The sequence below is a fragment of the Eptatretus burgeri genome, chromosome 2, assembly GCF_056783735.1.
Source record: "Eptatretus burgeri isolate ZD-2024b chromosome 2, Ebu_testis_v1, whole genome shotgun sequence".
In the NCBI taxonomy this organism is placed as follows: Eukaryota; Metazoa; Chordata; class Myxini; order Myxiniformes; family Myxinidae; genus Eptatretus; species Eptatretus burgeri.
This window is the reverse complement of record NC_140962.1, coordinates 19,192,636-19,212,883: the sequence shown is the minus strand read 5'-3', so window position 1 is coordinate 19,212,883 and position 20,248 is coordinate 19,192,636. Positions and strand designations below refer to the sequence as shown.

The 20,248-nt window shown below is 42.0% G+C and overlaps 1 protein-coding gene across 1 annotated transcript in view; it reads right to left on the bottom strand.

Annotated features, from left to right (window-relative positions):
• Positions 1–431: 431 nt before the first annotated feature.
• LOC147031524 (thioredoxin-like) overlaps positions 432–20,248 on the bottom strand; it is a 27,608-nt gene continuing 7,791 nt past the window's right edge. The window contains exons 2-5 of the mRNA XM_085864484.1: positions 19,881–19,985; positions 13,680–13,739; positions 8,725–8,781; positions 432–858 (exon numbers count right to left, since the gene is read on the bottom strand). Of these exons, the coding sequence (XP_085720610.1) occupies positions 796–858; positions 8,725–8,781; positions 13,680–13,739; positions 19,881–19,985 (285 nt within the window). The 3' untranslated portion in view covers positions 432–795. The remainder of the gene's footprint in view (positions 859–8,724; positions 8,782–13,679; positions 13,740–19,880; positions 19,986–20,248) is intronic.

The window sequence follows — 20,248 nt, the reverse complement described above, 5'->3', positions numbered from 1 at the left end:
AGGAATATTTGATTGGTTCAAAATTTACTATATTGCCATCTTATGACCGAGTACAGTACAGAAAAAAAAATTTACGTTCAAAGATTTGCAACCTTTATATACCTTCTGTCCCACTTGATTCAAGGTACCCATGAAAGTAAATTTTTAACCAACAATGTTTATGTTCTCCCGACTGTCTGCCATCCCAATAAAATGTCAGGAAGAGAGTATACGAGGTACCCTGCCAACATGGTGTGTTAACTCTCCTTTATTTACCCTCAAGCGATGCTCTATGTATGGTCCTCCCCACCCCTATTTGGGGACATTTTGATTGTATACAGAGGTGTCTAAAAGACCACTGTTGTATTCAAAAAACAAAATTCTTTCAACGGATTAAGGAATTATAATAATCATCAACACACGACCAGCCATGCAAAGAGCAAACGCAGGGAAGCAGGAAATGCGAATTTTATTCCAATGCATTAAATTTCACCAAATTCTCAATGCAAATGAGAAACCATTACCAGCAGAGCAAATTTCACCAAATTCTCAAGGTAAATGAGAAACCATTACCAGCAGAGAAAATTTCACCAAATTCTCAAGGTAAATGAGAAACCATTACCAGCAGAGAAAATTTCACCAAATTCTCAAGGTAAATGAGAAACCATTACCAGCAGAGAAAATTTCACCAAATCCTCAAGGTAAATGAGAAACCATTACCAGCAGAGCAAATAAATTTTGGCAAACAGCTTCAATTTCCAGATTCCATAATGGGGAAGCATGAAGACAGATGTTCAGAAGCAGCAGATCCATTGGTCACTTCAGACGTTCAACATGTTCCTTCAACTTCTGCTTGCTTGCACCAAAAAATCGATCCACCTTTGGGGCGAATTTTAGAAATGTTTTACAATTCGAGTTTTCATGTCACAAAGGAAGAAAAACAAATGCTGGAATGAATTTGAATTCCATGAACAAGCATTTCTATTACACGAGTTTTACAAGATGCTTTCTTTAACATTCACCTTAACCTCGGTACTGAGGGGACAATCGAAGGGTTCTTGGAATGCAAGACAATAATCCAAGAAATAAAGACCATTTTTCCACTTCTGAATTTAAAGTTGATCAAATTTCTTGAAAAAATAAAATAATAATAATAAACGTCACTGATCCACACAAAGTACCCCATCATGCCAAAGTGGAATTTTTTTTATTTTGAATTTTTTACAAATAAATTAAAAATGAAAATCTGAAATGTTTTGCATCAATAAGTGTTCAACCCCTTTGCTATGACACTCCAAAATGAGCTCAGGTGCATCCAATTTCCTTTGATCATCCTTGAGATGTTGACAACTTGATTGGAGTCCACCTGTGGCCAATTCAATCGACTGGATCCAATCTAGAAAGAAACACACCTCTCTATACAAGCTCCCACAGCAGACAGTGCAAGTCAGAGCAGAAACTCTACCATGAAGTCTGGGTAGTCCTACATTCCCTCCATTTCCGAATGATGGAGCTCATTGTAGAGTTCAATTGCCATTATCCCAGTTGGCTCTGTGTCAGAGTGGCGACCTGTCCAGGATTGTGCCCAATAGCCAAGGAGACCGCATAAGCAGCACCAACGCTCTGCATCGAGTATGGTCCCAATGGATGGATGGATGCCAGTTGGTTGAGTGTGGGTACTTCTCACCAGCCATGGCACTTCAGCAAAGGACTTTTGCGACGCCATGGGACTGACTCGATTTGTGAACTTTCCCACATGGATTTTTCAATGGCAAATCCTCCCTTCTGGACTTGGCAATGACCAACTTCCCCACCAATGTCTCCTGCTCTGCCTCTGCTCAAATTACTTCATCTGATGTACATGTGTGAAGATAACTTCCCTCTTTCCAAGCCATTCTCAGAGAAAAGCCTCACCACCAGTATGGCAGCTCACTCTGGGACTGCAAGCAGCCATTGCACTTCAGGACTGTTCTCCCACAGTTCCCTCCATAAGTATTGGAACAGTGAAGTCAAATTTGGTATTATGACTTTTTATGACATCATGACATTTTGATTGTATACAGAGGTATTATGACATCATGACTTTTTATGTTGAGTCCCCCCCATTTTAGGGAAGCATAAGTATTGGAACAGATCAACTTGAAGTAAAATCGTGCATATCCCTTGCCTGCAATAACTGCGTTGAGCATGTGACCCATTAGCATCAGCAAACTCTTGGCATCTTCCTTTGAGATGCTTCACCTTCACTGCAGCCATTTTCATTTGTTTGTTTTGGGGGGGTTTCTAACTTTAGTTTCCTCTTCAGCAAGTGAAATGCATGCTCCATTGGATTAAATCAGGTCGACTTGGTCAGTCTAAAACCTTCCACTTTTTTTCCCCCACCTAATGAACTCCTTGGTTACATCGGCAGTGTGTTTTGGTCATTGTCTTGCTGCATGGTGAAGCACCAACCAATGAGTTTGGAGGCATTTTTTTTTGTACATTTGTACAAGTTGCCGCACTAATAGTACTGTATATTATGATATTTCAAAAATTTATTTGGCCAGATATGTTCTCGTTGATCAGGTATTACATGGCGTAACTATGCGCTATACTGAGTGCCCTTCTCGTTTACTGCATTTTTGCCAAGTTTGAATAAAATTGGACGATGAATGTGTGAGAAATGGTTGGGGACATATTTAAGTAACAAAACTGCCGCCAGTCAGCCATCTTGGATCCGATCTCAAAATAAAATGCAGCGCATATGTAAGCCATCATTCTGTATCTGTTTGCCTCGTTTGATCAACATCGGTAAATGCATGTCCAAGAAATGGTTGAGGATGTGTTTGATACTGGGTTTTTTTATTTTTCAAAAACTAAAATGGCTGCCAGTGGGCCATCTTTGATCACATCACGAAACAAAATTATGTGCAAATGTGCACAATCATGTGTTGTCTGTGCTAAGTAAGAATAAAATTGGTCCATACATCTCCGAGATATGGTTGTGGACACGCACATGAAAATTGAGACCAAATCCATAAGCCTCCGTTTCAGACAAATTCAAACGGGGGCCAATAAAGATGAGCTAATCAGTTCCAGAGGCAGCCGTTGCAAGCTGAAGCCATGGTACTACCTCCACCATGCTTCACAGATGAGGCAGTACACTTTGGATCAGATGCATTTCCTTCCTTTCTCCACACTTTGGTAAAGGTTTATCTTGTACTCATCTGTCCATGAAACTTTGTTCCAGAACTCTACTAGCTCACCTCTCAACTTCTTGGCCAAGAACAATCTGGCCTTTCTATTTCTGGTGCTGATGAAAAGTTTGCATCTTGTGGTGTAGCCTTTGTCATTCTGCTGTCAAAGTCTTCTGTGAATGATAGATTGTGATACTTTCATCAACAAATTCTGGAGGTTGTTGGCGACGTCACTGACAGTTGTTTTAGGGTTTTCTTCACAGCTCTAATGATTTTTCAGCCACCATCTGCAGTTGTTTTCCTTGGCCATTGTATATTGCAAAGTACAAAATGGTTTCTTTCTTTTTCAAGATATTCTAAATTGTTGTATTTGCTTTGCCCAATTTTTGTTTTATGGTTCTCATGACATTATTCTAGTCTTTCAGCTTCCAACTTGCTCGTTTTTCTTTCATAAACAATTCTCTGGCCTTCATGTTGGTTGATGCCGACTGACTCCAAAGGCAAAAGTAAATGCTAAAACCAAGACTAGACATCCACAGGTCTTTTACGTGTGAACAATCAATGCAACAAAAAACACCTGAGGAACAAGTAATACCAGTCGGTCATTTGTTCCAATACTTCGGCTTCCCTAAAATGGGGATACTAAACAAAGAAAGTGCAATTTTTCTAAAATGTTAAAACATATGCATAGAAACACCAATAAATAAAAGCTGACCTTCGATACTCTTGCCTCATATTCATCTTTTGATCTCAAATCCAAATTTCTCGAGGATATAGCAATCATAACAAATTGGACTTCACTGTTCCAATACTTAAAGAGGGCACTGTGTATCTACCACCTCTGATATAAACTCAGCCTGGGACTTCTTCCACAGAAACTCACTCTCCCTTCATCCCATCTGGCCTTCAGTTATTCCCATGGTATACAGAATCCTGTGGTGAGGCTTAAAACAACTTGCCTTCTCTTCCTGTAAGACAAACAAATCATTCCACAAAGGTGTGTGGAATACCTGCAACAGGTGTGTGTCCACTCTCAGGAGCACCAGAAAACAACACCTGTCCAACCTCAGGACTGAACTTTAAAAATAGTCTCCCCCCTCCTCCAAAACGTGCTAGTAACTTTAATCTGGAGTATGCACCCCCTCCATCCCTTCCCTCACCTGTAATGGCACCACAGCCGACCATTGTCACGAGAGAAGGCTGAATGCCTCATTTGTGTTTGGTTCCAAATCTTGCATCTCCAACCCCTCACACTCTGTACTCACCAAACGCAGCCACACCCAACTGCTCCTGGATTCTGTATTTTACACCCAAAGTGGTGGAGCAGGTTCTGGCAACCCTTAAATCTGATTCTACAACTCGACTGAATGGCGTCAGCTCATTTGTCCTCTAAAACTTCTGCCACTCTTGCACTTCCTTTCTCTGCCCTTGCAACTATCATTTTGCCCAAGGTAATGTTCCATCTACTTGTGAATCAGCCAACATCACATTAAATTAAATGAAAAAAAGAGGAACAAAACCGAGATCCCTCATCAACCACAGACCTATCAGATTAGTTTAACTTACTTCCAATCATCAGCAAGGTAATGGAATAAATCGCAGTTGAAAATAATCCTTCCTTTTTTCAAACAACCTAACCTCAGATCATCAATTTGGATTCAGACCAGCTCACTCTTCCTTGGACAAGCTGCTTCTACTCCCAACAATAAATGAAGGTCCTCAATGTTAGACATGAGATCAAGGCAGCCTTTCTCCACAGTCTGGCATCCCACCTTGCTCTTCAAATTCTCCCTCTTGCATACAATGCAAACTTCACTCTTGCCATTCTGACCTCTATTCTCATAGCCAACATATGGCTCTCAAAAGAATCCTTTCATGTCTCCCTCGTGTCAAGGCTGGAGTGTCCCAAGACAGTGATCTTGGCACCATCCTATTCCTAATCTTCATACAAGATCTCTGGAAAATCAACATATTTGCTGAAGACACGACCCTGAACAATTATATCCCTCATCTTTCAGGAAGCAGGCAGCATCCTCTTTTCAAACCTTGATAAAAATCACAAGCTGGTCCAACACTTGGAATACATCTTTCAATCCTGAAAACTCTCTTTCCAAAAGGAACATTTGACAATCCCTTCCAAATACTTCAGCAATACCCTTAAATAAGTTCAGTTCCCCAAATTATTGGATGTCATTCTCAGCAATGATCATTTCTGAGTAAACCACATTTCAAATTTGGCCTCCAAAGCTTGCTGCGACTGGGCATCCTCCTTCCTTGGCACACCTGAACTTATCCACCTCCAAGACCTTCCTCCACAAGTCAGGTCAGGTATGTGACCACGCGCCAGTGCAGCGCGTTGCTGTGTCCACTTTCTGCCAGTACTCTAGGGGCCTCCATCTGGCTATCCCCCAGGCAGACCTCACTTTTCAGATGCCCATCCCAATCTCTTCGAGATGCTGATCAAACTGCTGCAACCACAAGGCACATGGTTGGCCCATTGGCCTTCTCCACTCACGAGGTTCCGTCGCTGAGAGAACCTGGTAAGCAGGGTCACCGTCAGGAAAACAAGCCACCTGCCCATATAGCTGCAGGTGATGCTGATGCTCATGGACTATGCAGTAAACAAATCTCATTTGAGTCTCTCTGCAACTGCTCGTTGGACACAGTCTGACCAGCGATTGCCAAGGATTCTCCGAAGACCTGGTCCCAAAGAAATCAAGTCTACATCACAGATCCCTGGTCAGAGTTCAAGTCTCATATCCCCAGAGCAAGACTGGAAGCACCAAAGACTCGGGTTTTCGTCCTCCTGCATGGGTACCGAAAGCGACACATCCAATGATAGTGAATCCATGACGACCCAGGACCGACCCAGATGTCGATTGACCTCTGGCTCAAAGCCAGCAGACATGAATATCACCAGCAAGGAAAGTGAACCTCTCCATGACCTCAACATCCTCACCACAAACAGGTACAGACAAGGTAGCAGCATCCAAGATGTCATTGAAAGCCTGGATCTTAGTTTTGACCCAGGAACCCCATAATCCCAGCAGTTCAGACTCCTCATTCAGCACCTCGAGGGCCCCCAAAAGGATATCTAGAGTCTCTGCAAAGATGACTGCATCATCTGTGAAATCAATGTCAGAGATATTGACATTCCCAAACAACACACCGCAGCATGATCTCTCTGACATCCTCCCCATATTCGAGTCCCGACAAGTGCTAAAAAGTGTGGGGGCCAGTACACATCCCTGACAAACTGCAATAACAACTGGAAATAAGTGGGAGATCTCACAGCACTCTCAGTACCAGAATGTAGTTCAGACATCAAATTGATCAGTTTTGGTGGCACCCCACGAATCCTCCAGAGGGCATCCCGATTCACTGAATCAAATGCTTTGCAGAGATCAAGATGGGCTGCAAGCAGCCCCTGCCGAAACTCTGATCTGCGTTTGGTGAGGACCCAAAGAGCAAGGATATCGTTCAACTGCTTGATCAGTCAAGCTAGACACCCAAGAGGTCGTGGCTAACCCGATGAAGAATTATCTGAGCAAAAATCTTGCCCGGCACTGAGAGCAGCGTCACCCTCAGTAGTTGTTGCAGTCCTCGCGATCACCCCTCCCTTTACAGAGAGGGAAAACATGGCCCCTCTTCCAGTCAGTTGGGTTGCCTGTGTTCCAGGCAGAGCACAGAACTGCATGCAATGACATGAGTACAGCATTTCCAACAGCCTTGAGAAGTTCAGCATGGATGCCACAGATCCCATGAGATTTACGCATTTCAACCGGTTCACCGCAACCTGTGTTTCCATAAGTGAACGTGGATCACAGTTGATTGGAGGGTCAGCAATCAGGATAGTCACACCCCTGACATCAATCTCAACAGCTGGTGGATCAGCCTGGTACAGCCGCTCAAAGTAACTGGTCCAGAAGGCCTTCACTTCGGACTCCTCTGTCAAGAGTCCACCACCCTCTGCTCTATCTGCAGTACACTGAGGGATGCACTTGGAGGAACACAATGCGCAAATGCCTCTGTAAGCAGGACGAGAATCACTTGACCACAGGTGATGCTCTACCCCCTCACAGATTCCTCGCACACAGGCCTTCTTGTCCACCCTCAGCACACGTCGAGTTTTACGCCTCAACTCCCTGAACAGCTCAGCGGGGCATCGGAATCGAGCGGGGCATCAAATGCGTCCTTCACTGCGTGATCACTCGCCTCAGTCGGAGCATACAAAGAGACCAGGGAAACAACACCCAAGGAGTGATGAATCCTTAGTCTCATAATACACTCGTTGACCGATGTTACGTTAATCATCATTGGAATCAGCATATTGGACACAGCAACAGCAACTCCTTGGGCATGGTAACCATCAAAGCAACCAGACAAATCGTAGGTGTAACCGCCTGCCATGATCTCACTACTATCCGGTCTTCGAACCTGAGAGAGTGCTGTAATACCGATGTTCAAACGCTTGAGTTCAGATGACAGACAGGTGACCATCCTCCCTTGGGGATAGGACATTCCAGGCACCTATCCGAATGGACCGCCTCAGGTTAACCCAAGAAGACCGCAGTCTGGTGGATGACACCTCAGCAACACCCAAACACATACAACCGCAATCTGACCCGGGAAGGTTATCCCATGGTTTTCCTCCTATCAAAGAGTGGGAGTCCCGGAGGCTTTACCCCAATCCCGTAATCCGTTGAGTTGCCCTGCAGAAGGCACTCCCATGGAGGTTTTGACAGGTATTTAGTCTCGCTTCCACCCCCCCCGCCCCCCACAATCTCTTCAAATTCATTCTTCCCTCCAGGTCGGCAAGACAGCGGTTCCCCACAATCTCAGATAACCATCCAAAACGATGATCTTTCCTCTCCTCCTCCTCCTCCTCTTCCGACTAAGACGACAACAACTACGACATCCAAAAATTTCCAATTTTTTATTGAGAATATCTGTATCCATCTTATCCATTCCCTGTATCCTCTCCTGCCCCCCCCCCCCCATAAATTATTTGGCCCTCGGCACTGTTGTCGGCATCCCTCACCCTCTCCATTTGCTGTCCCTTTTGTTCTGTTGCATCCTGATCCTTTATGTTTTTATTTAAAGGTAACTCTATCCATTGGCAAATGGTTTATTTTAATCCCTTCTGCTAAACAACCTCAAACATCAATGTAAGTGTAGCAAGAACAAGTCAGGCAAATGCATGTTGCAGTATGCATAATATGAAATGAGTACAAGCTGTATAAAGGTAATTTCATTCCAGTTGGTCAGTTATGCTATTTTGGGAAAAATACAAATGTTCAAAAAATTTAAAAAAAGGGCCTTTCATTTGACAATCCGTTTTTTGAACTTTTTTGAATTCCTCATACATGTGATAGTAATAGAGTGTTTGCAAGTTTAAAACAATCGAGCATTGTGCTGTTCTAGAACACTATATATATATATATATATATATATATATATATATATATATATATATATATATATATATATATACATAATTATTTAATATCAATAACCAACAACACAAATCAAATTGCAAGGTATCAAGAGAGGCTCAAAAAGGTCTTACCTCATTCCGATTCTTGAAGAACATGAACGTTGGCAAGGACGAAATTTCACATATATCCTACAAAGAATAAAAACGAAAACAATAATTGATGACAATCAAAAGAGTACTGCAAAATCCCCTTTGCTTAAATACATATCATGGCAAGTTGTCCCCAGAAGCAATCATGTTGTAATACTATTAGTGCAGAAGTTACATCGTGTTCTCAACAAAACGTTTGCATTCCTCTGCCAAAAATAAAAATAAATATTCGAGTTCTTTATTTCGTTAATTCCAGAGTCAAATTTCAAAGTTATTCCATTAATCTGCATCTGTACCAATGCTGTTTTCTTCTTTGGTCTTTACATTTTGAATGATATTTAGCAGTCAGGAAATTCCAGATACCTGTAACAAATGTCAAGAAATGTTCAGCAAGTGTTCCACCAAATCCAGAAACATTTTTGGAAGAATTAACCAGAAGTAGATAAATTGAAAATGCACAAACAGTGGTAAATAACTTACCATATTTTCCGATGTATAAGCTACACTATCGGCAAAAAAGGTAAACGTTGGGTTTGCTGTTCATACGTGGGTATAGAAAAAACAAACAAATTAAAAATAAAAAAAAAGAAATCGGTCTTAAAAACTCTCAATGCTGGATTCCAATTACATTCCAAATGAACACCAACACTGATCACGTCACATCCCAGGTGGGATGACATCGCTCCTGCAGCCGCTCAATGTGTCCATCAACAAAATATTCACAGACGGGCTACGTTGCTGCTGGTCTGACTGGATAATGATTGGGGAGAAGACGTACACCAAGAGCAGGAGGATGAGAAAGGTCGACCTTCTGGATCGTCAAGGTGTGGGAGGAGATAGTCAGACATCAAGCATTTCTGGAATTCTGCATCTGAACAACATAGATGGCACAGAGGATGACATCATTTGGGAGGAAGAAGCTGCAAATGATGGTGACAGTGACAGGGACTTGATCTACCCCGATCTACCGATCAATCGGGGACTACCCCGATTTGAGCAAGGAGTTATGTGCCGTCTTCCATGAGAAAAGCATTGATGAGGATTTCCTCGTGTTTAGCTGAAAAGTTTCATCAAACCCAAATGGCCCTTTTCAAGGCCACAAATGCATAAGAAATATGTATGATACTGTATGAATAACTTTTCTTCCTTTTTCTAGAAACAAAAAAAAAAAAAATCCTGTATTATATATTTTTTTAAATTACCCCCGGTTGGGAGTGATGGTCATCTCTGAAACTCTGTAGATGTGGATGTCTGATCGGCTTAGAATGGCTTCAATGTCGTCTTGTCTTTTGGTTCAAAGTACAGACGAAGGCCCGGGAGTAAAAAGGATAGAAAGCCTCAGAAATCAAACTACATTTCTGAGTTTTCCAGAGATAGATTTTGAAAATTTATGATCAATGTGTCTTCAAAAGGATAGAAATCGGACCTCAGAAATCAAACCGCATTTCTGAGTCATAAATGGCGGATGATATTTTGACAATGGATGATTTCACAAGTTTACAGCATCGGTGATCTTGACATTGACCTTCAATCAGGTCCAAAGTCATACTGTCGTGCATCATTCATCGACCCCTACCTCCATACCAAGTTTCATCAAGATCGGGCGAAATTTTTTTTGACCGTATCACATCGACGATTTTTCCAACTTTGAAGACATGTGACTCGATAACCAGGACGAATTTCAAAAAACCGGCCTGACCAAATTTAGATATTGTTCCATGTTATCAGAATCCGAAGGAATTTCGAAGATCGGATCATAAACGGCGGAGGAGATAGATTTTGAAAATGGACGATGTCGCAACTTTGGAGTGACCTTGACCTTCAATTGGGTCAAAGGTCATACCGTCGTGCATCCCTCATCGACATCTACCCACATACCAAATATCAAGAAAATCGGAAGAAAAAAATGGGGACGTACGGACATCGAGACTGGTTTTATTCGGTCATCTCTAACGAGACGACCTTATAACAAAGAAAAAATAAAAACTTTGTTATCCTCTTCAACTTCTTGAAAATGAAAACAAGACTGAGACGAAATTAAGTGGACATGGGAGTTAGCATGTTGATACCTCCATCACTTCGTTCCATCCAAAGTTAATGTACAAACGTATTTCGATCTCAATCAGAAAATAATTGATCAATATATTCATTTATTTTGAGGGTGAAAAACGTGTGTGGTTAATACACGGCCACGGTGTAAACACTGTAAAATACAGTAAATTCTGCAAGCTTGAGGCAATGAGAACAAGAAAGAAACAAAGCGGCGAACACCTCTCAACATACGCCACCCTTCCCCTCCCCCAGCCCCCCCCCCCACCCCCACATGGACATTTATAACAAACAGGATCGTGGTCGTGGTTTGCAGTTCATAGGAATGAGTAATGTTTGGGCAGTCACACCAACTCAAAATTAGAAATCCCAGCCTTAAGCTGAGAACAGGAGCAGTTCAAATTTCCAAAAAACTGTCACTTCCCTGAGCAGGTGGTTTTAATTTAGACACAACACACAACAACGCCATATTAAAAATGGTTTCTGGCTGCACAATGGAATCTTTCTGTTTGAAGTATTGAACGATACATAGTTTTAGTTCCACACAACTTCTTGTGAGTTGCAATTGTAAAATAACTCGGACACTCTTCGACGTCACGTCACCAGATATGCCACCGCACACATTATTACATCATTATATATACTTGTACCAAGTTTGATTTAAATCAACTAGTACGTGCCCGTAAAAAAAAAAAAAAATAAATAAATAAATAAATAAACCACACAGTCCGTTTCTTCCTCTCACGTGCCCGTACGTGCGTGACCCGGAAGTTCGATATTATTCGCAGTTACGATTATTCGCAATTTATTTTTTAATACCCAATTATTCAATTAGCGCCAACGTATTTTACCTTTTCGCAATGTCGTGGCAAGGAAAAACAAAAAGAGAAGAGAAGAGAGAGAAAAAAAATTTACTTCCTGGTTCGGAGCATACCAGCACTCTGATGTTCCCGAAATTTATACACAGTCTAATGTGAAAACGATCATAACTTGGGCCATTGTGTTTATCTATAAATGCGCATAGAAAATCGAGAAATTATTAGAATACACGAAGTCATTACTCTCCGGAAGCCCGTACGTTGTAACCCGTAATGGGGAACGCGGCTGTGCTTCCCTTCCCCATCGGCCACGCCCACGCAACAACGTGTCTTCCCATTGGTTTGGTAAATAAATGGCCATAACTTGGGAAGCACTTGTCCGATTAATATCAAACCTTGAAAAGGCACATCCGCAGGTCCCCAGCAATATTCCTGGCAAGTTTCAATTAGATCGGACCAGTGGTTGTCGATAAACAGCGGTCACACACACACACACACACACACACACACACACACACACACACACACACACACACACACACACACACACACACACACACACACTGCTGGAATTATAGATAGATGAACCCAGATTCAAAATATTAAATAATTCTGGCTGCCAGACCATGTCTGATGAGGTTGAAATTTAAAACGTAAACCTCATTGACGAATAGATCATAATTATGACGTTTCAAGAGACGATTTTTAATTTCTTTTGTGCAATCCAAGACGGCTGCAAAACCATGTGACCTATTCATAATTTGTGAACACCATGGTATCCCCAAGGCTTGGGGGAACATGTGGGTGAAGTTTCCCCGGATCCGACAAGCCATTCTGGAGAAGAAACTTTTCAAAACAACATGGCTGCCAAACCATGTGACCTATGACATCATAGGTGGAGAAGCTTTTGTTCCCCATGAATAGGCGATCAAACCAGTAAAGTTTCGCCTCGATCTGTTCGGCCGTTTTTTGAAGGTTTTATGTTAAAAAAATATGGCTGCCGAACCACGTGACCAATGACGTCGTCGTCATTTTTTTCTCCCCACAATTTAGCCCCAGATGACTCTCAAATATTCATATTGATCAGAAAAAGCGTCTGACGTATGCAATTATGAAGGCATAACCAAGCCACCGATGACATTAAAAACAAACAAACCAAAAATAAAAAACACCCTTCTTTCCCAAGTCCCATGTGGCGAACTTGACATGTGCCAAGTTTCAATTTTTTTTTCCATGAAGCGGTTTCAGATACAGAGGTCCAAAGTTTTTCCTTTTTTCCAACATGGCTGCCACACCACGTGCCCTATGATGTCATAATTATCATTAAAACATTCGACAAGAGTAGTCGCATCGACAGTGAAAATTGTGTCAATCGGATAAGCAGTTGCAGAGAAAACAGAAAATTAGCATGGATGGACGTGCATACGGACAGACAACCTGAAAACATCATGCCACCTGCGACTGTCAGCGGAAGCAAAAACATTCTCCCAATTATTTTAAAGAAAGATTAAATGCCAATTTAAATAGTAACCCGATACCAACTAATTGAATGCCATATGCCATAAACCATGTCAAAATGTGCATGACAAACCACCAGATAAAACAGAAAAAATTGTTTTACATTTAAATTTTAATTTCTCAACCTTTTTCAAGCTGGAACAGAACATACATACCTAATCAGGGCTGCTTACACCTCACCAGGACTTCCAGCAGCAACACAATGACCGATTTTTCCAAACATCAAACATTTCAAATTAATAAACAAAGCAACAATGGTTCTCTACCCACTCCAAATCTCTTCTCCCATTGCTGACACCATTCCATTTTCACCCTTCCAAACCCATCTCAACTCTCAGAAATTTGCTTTCTATTTTTGTCCACCCATTTCAATCGACCCATTAGCCTGTTACTCTTTTGTTTAGCTCCTCCATGAACCTTGACCTTGCATCAAAACCTTTTTTAAAACTTGCAAAGCAAGATTGGAAAGACATTTCCCCTTCACCTTTGTGTTTGTCAAGTGAAAATAAAGGAAAAACCCACTCTCTAAACCACACCCCTCCCACAATTTACCGAACAGTCATCCACGTCGACGATACAGAAGATGACATCCCGGTGCTCTGAAGCCAATTCCTAGAAGAAAAAAAACACAGAAAAAAGGAATGGTAAAAATTAATGGATTTATATAATTATACAGTTTTGGGAAATATAGGGGCAACTTCGAGAGAGTGAACCGTCTCACTTTCACCAACAGTTTAACTTGGAATCTGAATGTGGACTCATCGAGAAATTCCAAACAAGTAGTTTCTAAAGAAAGGGGCATTTGTGAATGTTCTTCAACCGAGTATATAAACAAAGCATAGAAAAGTTCCGGTTACCTTTGGTGTTGCAGTGTACAATGTCATGCCAGTGTGTTCATGTATCACATCTGTTTTATTTGTTAAATCAATGCAAGTATGAACTCAGCCCACATGCCGGTTGGACATTGATTGAGCAAAGAATGTTCGGTTTTCTGAGGAGGATCATTGATCACACGTTGGGAGAGAGGAGTGGAGGTACAAATGTTGATCATTTTGCTGCATTTACAATCCTTCTCCTATTTTACATGATTGGCCAGACATGCCCAAAAACATGAAGGGTATTATATAATCCTCTGTTACACATTGGTCTTTTTTACACTGGCAAAATTTATCTGTCACTCCTAATTTATGCCATGCAAGGCAAAAAAAAAAAAAAAAAAAAAAAAAAAATTCAGGTTATGTGGCCAAAATAAATAATGAAGTCGGGAGTGAGTTGTGGGGAGTTTTTTTGGAATGAAAGTCGATTCCAACAGAAATTCATCAATTTTCATTCACTGCCTGTGTGTACACACGTGTATGCAGAGTTCAAAAAAAAATTATCGAAGAAGAGAGGGGAGGGGGGCGAGGAGAGGAGAGGGGAGGGGGGCGAGGAGAGGAGAGGAGAGGGGAGGGGGGCGAGGAGAGGAGAGGAGAGGGGAGGGGGGCGAGGAGAGGAGAGGAGAGAGGGGAGGGGGGAGAGGAGAGGAGAGGAGAGGAGAGGAGAGGAGAGGAGAGGAGAGGAGAGGAGAGGAGAGGAGAGGAGAGGAGAGGAGAGGAGAGGAGAGGAGAGGAGAGGAGAGGAGAGGAGAGGAGAGGAGAGGAGAGGAGAGGAGAGGAGAGGAGAGGAGAGGAGAGGAGAGGAGAGGAGAGGAGAGGAGAGGAGAGGAGAGGAGAGGAGAGGAGAGGAGAGGGATTTTTCTCCCCCCCCCTCTCATTACCTTCGCAAACTTCGTTTGATGAAGGTATTGTATTGACCCCTGTGTATTTATTTATTGGTAAATATGTGTGAGGACAACATTGCGCAAAAACTGCTGGACCGATTTGCATGAAATTTTCAGAGATGATGTGCAGTTACTCAAGGACGCCAGGCGAAGCTTTTGGGAGCAATCGGTTTAAAGGTCAAGGTCACGGTCACGAAAAGGTCAGAATCGTTTTTTCGTCATAACGCGGTCAATATTTATCCGAACGAGATAAAACCAACACCAAAATGTTCATTACTCAATTCTACATTCTAGGCTATGCCACATGAAAGTGTGGCGTAATTACCCTAGGTAGCGGTTGGGGGTCAAAGGTCAAGGGGGTCACCACAAAGCATTTTTCATTGGGCAGCGTCGTGGAAAACATTACGCAAAAACCACTTAGCAGATTGTCATGAAATTTTGTGCACTTGTTTGACATCATGAGAGGACAAATCGATTAGATTTTGGCAGTGATCGGATCAAAGGTCAAGGTCACAAAAAGGTCAAAATCGGTTTTTTTGCGATTAAAGTGTCAATTTTGTTCCGATTTACATCAAATTAAGTCCAAAATGTTCAGTATTCAAATCCCGATCCACTGATACAGCGTATGGTATAGTGTTTGCAACCCTAGTTAGTCTGTGGAAGTCAAAGGTCAAGGGGGTCACCAAAATGGAGTTTTTGATTGGGAAGCGTTGTGGACAACATTACACAAAAACCACTTCGCAGATTGTCATGAAATTTTGTGGATGTGTTTGGCATCACGAGAGGACAAATCGATTAGATTTTGGGAGCGATCGGATCAAAGGTTAAGGTCAAGGTCACAAAAAGGTCAAAATCGTTTTTTCGCGATTAAATTGTCAATTTTGTTTTGATTTACAGCATATTAACTCCAAAATGTTCAAAATTAAATTCCCCATCCTCTAATATGACACATGGTATAGTACTTTTGTCACCCAAGGCAGCGGTTGGGGGTCAAAGGTCAAGGGGGTCACACAAATTCACATTTATATCGGAAAGCGTTGTGGACAACTTAACGCAAAAAAACAAAACGCAGAGAGGCTTTAATTGTTTTGGATTTGTTTGGCATCATGAAAAGACAAATCCATTAAATTTTGGGAGCGATCGGATCAAAGGTCAAGGTCACAAAAAGGTCAACATCGTTTTTTTCATAATGAAAACGGTTAATATGTTTCCGATTTACATCAAATTAACTCCAAATTGTTCAGTGTTCAATTCCCCATCTTCTGAAATGACAAGGTATAGTAGTATTGTCACCCTAGGTAGCGGTTGTGGGTCAAAGGTCATGGGGGTCACGAAATGCATATTTGTATTGAGATGCGTTGTGGACAACTTAATACAAAGGTAAAAACTAGAATATATCTCTGTCTGTCTCTAAACTGTGTGTCTGTTGATGCAACAAGGGTCATAAGGGCCCTACCAAACTTAGTTACTAAGTAAAATACAACAAATTTTCATTAAGGAGACTTGGTATAGTTTGATATGCACATAGCTTCGCTCATGGTTTAGTAAAAGGAGTTTTACTTTCTTGTTTAATTAGACGCCAATTAAAATTACGTTTTTGTCCTTGCTCGGATTTGAAAACATGATCTACTTGATCCAGGTCGTGTCTGCGTGGTCAGTGACATTCGACCGAATCCGACCCTACATGCAACAGAGTTCAGCACTCGGGACAACGAATCACCTAAAATTATCATAATTGTAATAGTTCTAATAACAAAATCCTTTCACAAAATCCGGATCATGGACTTTAAATTTGCGAAATTCCCGAGCAGATTTAGTGGAATTTTAGTTCCTCATTTCACTATCATGCCATGTTCAAACTAGTGGCTGTGGCGAAGGTATGCGCTCTATGAGTGCCCGTTCTAGTTGTAAACTTGCATGCACACTTGTTGCATCAACGCATGAAACACCAACAGTAAGGTTGAAGGACAAATTAGGAGAGAGACTTGGACAAATAGGGACATGGAGAGGAATGAGAGGTGGTGGGGGGACAAAACACAATGAAAAGGGGGGGTGGGGGAAACAACAGCAAGGACAGGGACACAGAGGGAATTATGGAAGAATGTGCATGAAGAAGAATGAGATCAAGGGGAGGGAACATGGGGTCAACCAGAAGGGAATTCAGTGAAGCACATACCTCCACCACATAATGCCTGATCCACAAAAATAAATAAATAAATTGGCCCCAATACATTTTTGAATTATCATGCCATACAGTATTATATTGTTGTTGGCCCCATCTCTCAAAGGTGAAGAATCATTTTAAAAATCAAATAATTCTCATATTCAGATCTTCACCAAAATTAAGTAAATTCGTCCTTGTCACACACCCAACCTGTCCAAGTTTCATACAGATCTGTCCACAACTTTTTGAGACATCGTGCTATAAATCGTTTTTTGGCCCGATCTCTCAATGGTGAAGAATCACTTAAATGATCAGATTCAGCTCGAGATTCGGATCTTTACCAAAATCTAAATAGTTCATTCGTGTCACACACCCAACATGTCCACAAAAGTTCATCCGGATCTGTCCACAAGTTTTTGAGATATCCTGCACACAAAACAAACAAACAAAGGGGTGAAAACATCACCTCCTTCACCTTTGGTGGCAAAGGTAACAATCTGGACACAACCTCAAACATAGCAAGAGGAATAAAGGAAAAAGGGGATGAAACAAATGGGGGGAAAAAGGTGAGGAAGAGTGGAGAAAACCTGGAAAGGAAGGAAGCTTGAACGTTTAATGACGGGAGGAAAAATGAAATAAAAAAGTCACGAGAATGCATCAGAAGATTGGGGGGGGCAGGGAGGATGGGGCAGGGCAGGGGGAAGGGTTGACCTGTGGTCATGGTGAACAGCTATTGTGAAGCCTTGCAGGGAAGAAAGGGATAAAGAAATTGGAAGACAGAGGCATCAACTTGTCTGCATGAGACAAAGAGGTCCAGAGAGACCGCCTGATTGCAGCGGATGTAATCGATTTTCGGGCCAGCATGAAAAAGTACAACTTGTGAGGCAGGGAGCACGAGCCCAAAGGGAACAGCAGTACTCCATCGAGCTGTGGATGAAACCCTTGCAAGCTGACTAAGGTTTTGGGGTTTTTTTTCCTATAGAGTAGAATCTCATGAAAAAGGAAGAACACAGAATAGACCAAGATATAATTGAACAAAAAATAAAAATAAAACCAGGAAGAGGGGACAGGGAAGCATACCAACAGCAAGGGACAAAATTGAGGGAGACTTGGAGGGCTCCGAGCTGTGGGGAAGAATGAGCAAGGGAAAGACATAGGGGGTGAATGAGATGGATAGAGCCACAAACTCTGAATCGCACAAATGAGAATAAAAACTGAAAACCCACAAAGAGATGGGCTTGGGCACTGTTAATGGAGGCAGAAGCAAAAACAAAATAATGGTTGTGGATGAGAAATGATGCAAGATGGTGATGAACACCTGGATTTTCAGTTTCATCAGAAGTGGGTTACACACAGACTGGGTGCACTCTCAACAAACCTGGGGAGATGAGGGGGGGGGGTTGGGAAGAGCATGGAAAGGGCAAAGGTTGCAAGTCCAAAACTGAGGTGGTGTCAGACAAACCACTGATCTGTCTGCATTGTGGATGTGATCAGCTCAGAGACTCAGCTTCATGATGGGAGATACCGATGATTTTGAAAGCCTTGGTTTCAATGGTGTAAATCTGAGGATGGTGGGAGGAAGCAGCCCCCAGCCCAAAAGGGGAGAGGAGCATTTCATCAAGTCATAAGCAATGGGAGGAGGTAGATTTGGATGCCATAAGTGGAGAGGTTGGAGAGCAAGATAGGGTGCCAGACGAATGTTCAAGGTTTGTCTAGAATGATGGTCCTGATTTAAAATCCGAGATCGAGGGCATCCATTTATTGTTGGAAGAGAAGCAGCAAGTGCAGGGTGGGGTAAACGTGTCTGAATCTGAACTAATATAATGGTTTGGCAATGAGGGATTCCAAGATCTTGCTGATTGGAAGGGAGTTAAGAGGTCTGCAGTTATGAGAATGTTTTGGGGGGGGGGGGGGTTTTGTTTTTTTTCCACCATGTGTTGTGTATTGCAGTGATGTTGACAGACTTCCAAATACATGGAAGGTGACAGAGCAAATTATCGGAGGAACAGAGGATGGGCACTGATGCTGTAGGCATGCTGCAGAATCAAAGTCGAAGGTTTCCATGAACTTAAACACCTCAGGGGAGAAGGATTGTCTTGAAGTGGCGTATGATAGGGTAGTGTAGGTACAGGGAGGGACAAGTTGTTTATGCAAAATTTGGAAGCAAACAATTGAATCATTTGGCTCTCACAAGCACATTCATCAGAGTTGCTATTTAAAGCGGGGGGGGGGGCATACACGAGGGAGACTTCACAAGGCACCAACAGGTCTCTGAGGGGAAAAAAAGACAGGTTTGACAGTTTAGGCATGAGGTTCGCCAGACATTGATTTCTGGCTCTCCAGAGTGGACACAGACTTGTTGCAGGCTTTGTAGAATTATTTGACATTTTATTAATCTGACAATTTTTTGCTTCAGAGTAAAATCCAGAAGTTCAGTGTCATACAATTACAGATGAACTAAAAGTGAATGGAAAGGTGCCAACTATTGAATAAAGAATGCGACAGACTCACAAGATTGGCATCAAGACAATTATGAAGTGTCATCACCTTACAACTTGCCAAAAAAAATCCGGTTGTAATTTTTCAAAGCAGTTTTTTTTTCCCACCATCATGCACATCCAAGGCGACATCGAAATATTTTACCATTTGTTATTATTTAAAACAAGTCCTGAAAAAGATCAGTATATTTAATGATAAAGACGAGTGTGGAAAGTCTTTAATGTGCAACACCTGTATCCATTTCCACCACCTTACTAGTTCAGCTGACATTCGTTGTCAGAAACTACCACAACAGCAGAACTTGGAAAACAAAAACTGATTTTCTTTTTACCTCAAAAAAGGGTTGAATCATCTTGCATGGGCCACACCACTTTGCAGTAAACTTGAAAACCACCAACTTTTCTCCAGATTCAGCGAGCAGCTTGTCAAACTGAGCCTGTTAAAACACAAGATTACAAATTTCAGCACAGCACCAAACTCAATCCCCATTGACAATGCATTAGTGAAAGGAAGTAACAAATTGGAATTACGTTTGTTGGTATATATTGTTGTGGGCCGGGGGTCGGTGGCAAGAACGACCGTTAGGTGGGGAAAATTGCGTCGTCTCCACCAGACACCACGGAAGTGTCGGCCGTTGCTCCGGATAACTCCGAAGCCGGCGAGTCGATTAATCGACCGTGAAACGCCAATATCTCGACC